The 3,133-nt window shown below is 44.0% G+C and overlaps 1 protein-coding gene across 5 annotated transcripts in view; it reads right to left on the reverse strand.

Moving 5' to 3' along the window:
• Positions 1 to 21: 21 nt before the first annotated feature.
• The window catches only part of canx (calnexin), an 11,536-nt gene continuing 8,424 nt past the window's right edge, over positions 22 to 3,133 (reverse strand). For 2 of the 5 annotated variants that reach the window (XM_031876183.1, XM_031876185.1), the window contains exons 13-15: positions 2,420 to 2,588; positions 2,252 to 2,331; positions 1,649 to 1,774 (exon numbers count right to left, since the gene is read on the reverse strand). In XM_031876183.1, coding sequence (XP_031732043.1) covers positions 1,709 to 1,774; positions 2,252 to 2,331; positions 2,420 to 2,588 — 315 coding nt within the window. In that variant the 3' untranslated portion in view covers positions 1,649 to 1,708. Of the gene's footprint in view, positions 1,628 to 1,648; positions 1,775 to 2,251; positions 2,332 to 2,419; positions 2,589 to 3,133 lie in introns of those variants that run through there. The other 3 variants (XM_031876188.1, XM_031876187.1, XM_031876186.1) reach the window with 3 other exon arrangements.

Below are 3,133 nucleotides of genomic sequence, written 5' to 3' on the forward strand. Positions count from 1 at the left end.
GGGGGAACTAGCAAGTGACTCTTGAGTTAGGATTATTTCATCAAAGTTCTTTCAGGGAACAGTTGTTTGTCACGCTCAAGTGACGATTGTTACAATAAATGGTGCTAAACTCCCGACATGGGTTCATGTTGGAGTGTCTCTGATTGGTCGAGGTGTTCAGGTGGACAGGTGAGAGGGTTTTAAGCGCTTTTCTTTCTCCCTTTAGTGCCTTTTCTTTTCATGTGTGTTTGAAGAAAGAGGAGCTGGGTGTCCGTCCACCCGGGAGCAGCTGTTGAATTTGTTTGGACAAATAAAAATCATTTGACATTTACAGTCAAATCCAAAGATTCGTCTCCAACGATCTTATGTCCGGTGGTTCTGACCTCTGACCTTCCACCCCCCCCGCTGCCATCAGGACAACACAACAGTAGAAATATGGAGGAAACATGAGCGCTGTGTGTGGAGCCAACGGCTTTACAACAAAAACACAACTAAATTACGAGAAAACGAGACACGAAAAAGGTATCAGTGGCCATTTTTAAATATTAGCACAGTGGCTAATCACTAGCTAATTTGATAAATCTAGGAAGGCTGATGAGCCAACTATTAGCAGGTGAATTAGCGGCTTAGCAGGCTAATTAGCTAGTTGTTGGTAAGTGAATTACACTATTTTGTGGACTTGTTAGCAGCCCGTTGTTAACACTAATTAGTTTGTGTGACGATAGTTTTAAAGACTGTAGTACAAGTAGCCTGATTACTACCAAGTTGTTCATGAGCTAATTAGCATGCTAGGAGACTAATTAGCAACACTTTTGGGTGGGTTCACTCCCTGATCATTTGTAGGGTCATAAATCTCACAGAAGGCTAATAAATCAACTGTTAGCAGGTGAATATACATGTTGCTTACAAGCTAGTTGCAAACTAGACTGTTTGAAACGTTATTAGGCTAATTGGCAAGACTTTTGTTGGATAATTCAAACTACTTTTAGCCTAATTAGCACCCTGGTTGTGGGCTAGTCAGCAAGATGTTTGGGTTCCATGTCCTTGACCATTTGTAGGTTTATTCTGACAGTTGTTAGCCTAGTTAGCAGCCTGTTAGGCTAATTGGCAAGACTTTTGGTTGGATAATTCGCACAACTGTTAGCCCAATTAGCACATGGTCACGGGCAAATTAGGAGCATTTTGGTATGCTAATTGGCAAGACTTCTCTGAATGGTCACCCAAAACAGGAAGATGGCTACTTCAGATCAATGGCTAACTAGCGGGTGTCGAAGGCCAAATTTCCATCAGTCAGGAGACTTATAGCAAGTAGCTGAGAGCTAATTAGCAGGCTGTTAGTAGGGCGGCGCTCTGCTAGCTCAGGACGGCGCCGGGCGGTGATGGTAGTGGTGGTGCGGCAGACAGGACGCGTTGATCCCGTGACTTTCAGTCTGCTCAGGTGGAATGATGCAGGAAGTTTTAGTTCATCTCAATTAATCTCTTTTATGAACAAAAAAATCCTCTAAAAATTACACTAACTCAGTCCTGTTCATACTGGAATCATCATCATGAGCAGGCGTCCATATATGCTGGAGGTCTTGATTAGTCGGCTTCACTGCTTCCACGGGGTTCCATTTAGTCTTCAGTAGAAGAAGAGGAGGAGGAGGAGGAGGAGGAGGAGGGGGAGGAGATATTTTAGAGGAGGGGGGGAGGGAGTTGGGAGGAGGTCAGGGCTGTGGATTCTGAGGTATCAGTCCTTTCTGACCTTCCTGTCCCTGTTCCTGGGAGATCTCCGCAGAACGTCGTCCTCCAACTTCTACAGAGGAGAAAAGGAATTTTAAGGTTTAAATTTATCCCAAAACATTTACAGACAAACATTTCAGCTCCATCCGAGTTCTTGAACAGTAGAAAACAACAGCAGAGAAGATATTAACATTAAATGTCATTTAATCAAACAAGTGTCGGGGGGGGGGGAGGGTCTCCCTCAAATGTGACGCGTTACAGTTGTAAACTGCACGTTTTAAATGCCATCATGACCTCATCCCGTCAGCATGTGGTCAGTTTAATACTTAAATATCAACAGGGGACGTCGGCTGTGCGGGAAATGGCGGCTGAAAATCCGGTTAATCTAAAAAGTTGTGTTTGTATGTTGTGGAGCTAAAATCCAGTAGTTTTCACATGTCATGCATGTTAGTTCTGGTCTGTAAGCATCACCAAAAAGAGGGACGAAAACTCCAAACAAATGCACCTGAATGCATCATTACTTATATTAGTCTTTATATTGTCTCCTCACATCGTCAGACGTCTCCTTCTCTGCATCCTCTTCCTCGTTTTCTGCAGGACTTTCCTCTCCATCACTCTTCTGTTCTGCAGCTGAAAGAAGAAAAAGATTTAAAGTCAGTGAGACTGACGGTGACAGACAGGTGAGCTCAGTTTCCTCAAGTCTAGATGTTGTAGATACCTGGACTGCTCTTCTCTGCCTCTTCAGCCTCTTCAGCCTTCTCCTCAGCATCTTCAGCCTTCTCCTCCTCCTCTTCCTCCTCCTCCTCCTCCTCCTCGTCCTCCTTCACGTCGGGCTGAGCTTCGTCGGTCTTCTTGTACTCGGCTGCCGGCGTCTCTGAGCTCTTCTTCTGCAGAACAAAAACAGGTAAAACTCTTCAGTTCGACCTCACAGATTCAGAGCCTCTCAAACCGTTTCAGTGGAGAATCTTCACCTCAAAAATGAACCAAATGTTTTTGCTGCTTCTGCAAGTTTTCATCCATTTAATACTAAAACTGAACCAGATAACTATATCTGCATTCTCTCTCTTTCAGGCATCAAAAAGTGCAAAAGTCTACTTGGAGAAACTTGTTGAGAATCTACTCTGCTGCAGCAAATTAAGTAGATTAAGTAAAGTATCTCAAATTTAAGTGCAGTTCTTATTTAAAATGGTTGTTGGCCATTTGTGAGGATATTTCACGAGAACACAGACGTCTAAACTACAGAAACACAACTATCACACAAACACGTGAAGCTACTCTATCGGCAGCAGTCACCAGGTTTGGACGTCCGGCTTCGTTAAACTCTTCCTGTAAGCTGCTGAGACTCAACTGACCCTGATCTGATCCTGGAGACCTCTGTGGAACGAACACACACACACACACACACACACACACACACACACACACACACACA

This window comes from Anarrhichthys ocellatus, unplaced genomic scaffold (genome assembly GCF_004355925.1).
Source record: "Anarrhichthys ocellatus isolate YVR2014 unplaced genomic scaffold, GSC_Weel_1.0 scaffold105, whole genome shotgun sequence".
Taxonomy (NCBI): Eukaryota; Metazoa; Chordata; class Actinopteri; order Perciformes; family Anarhichadidae; genus Anarrhichthys; species Anarrhichthys ocellatus.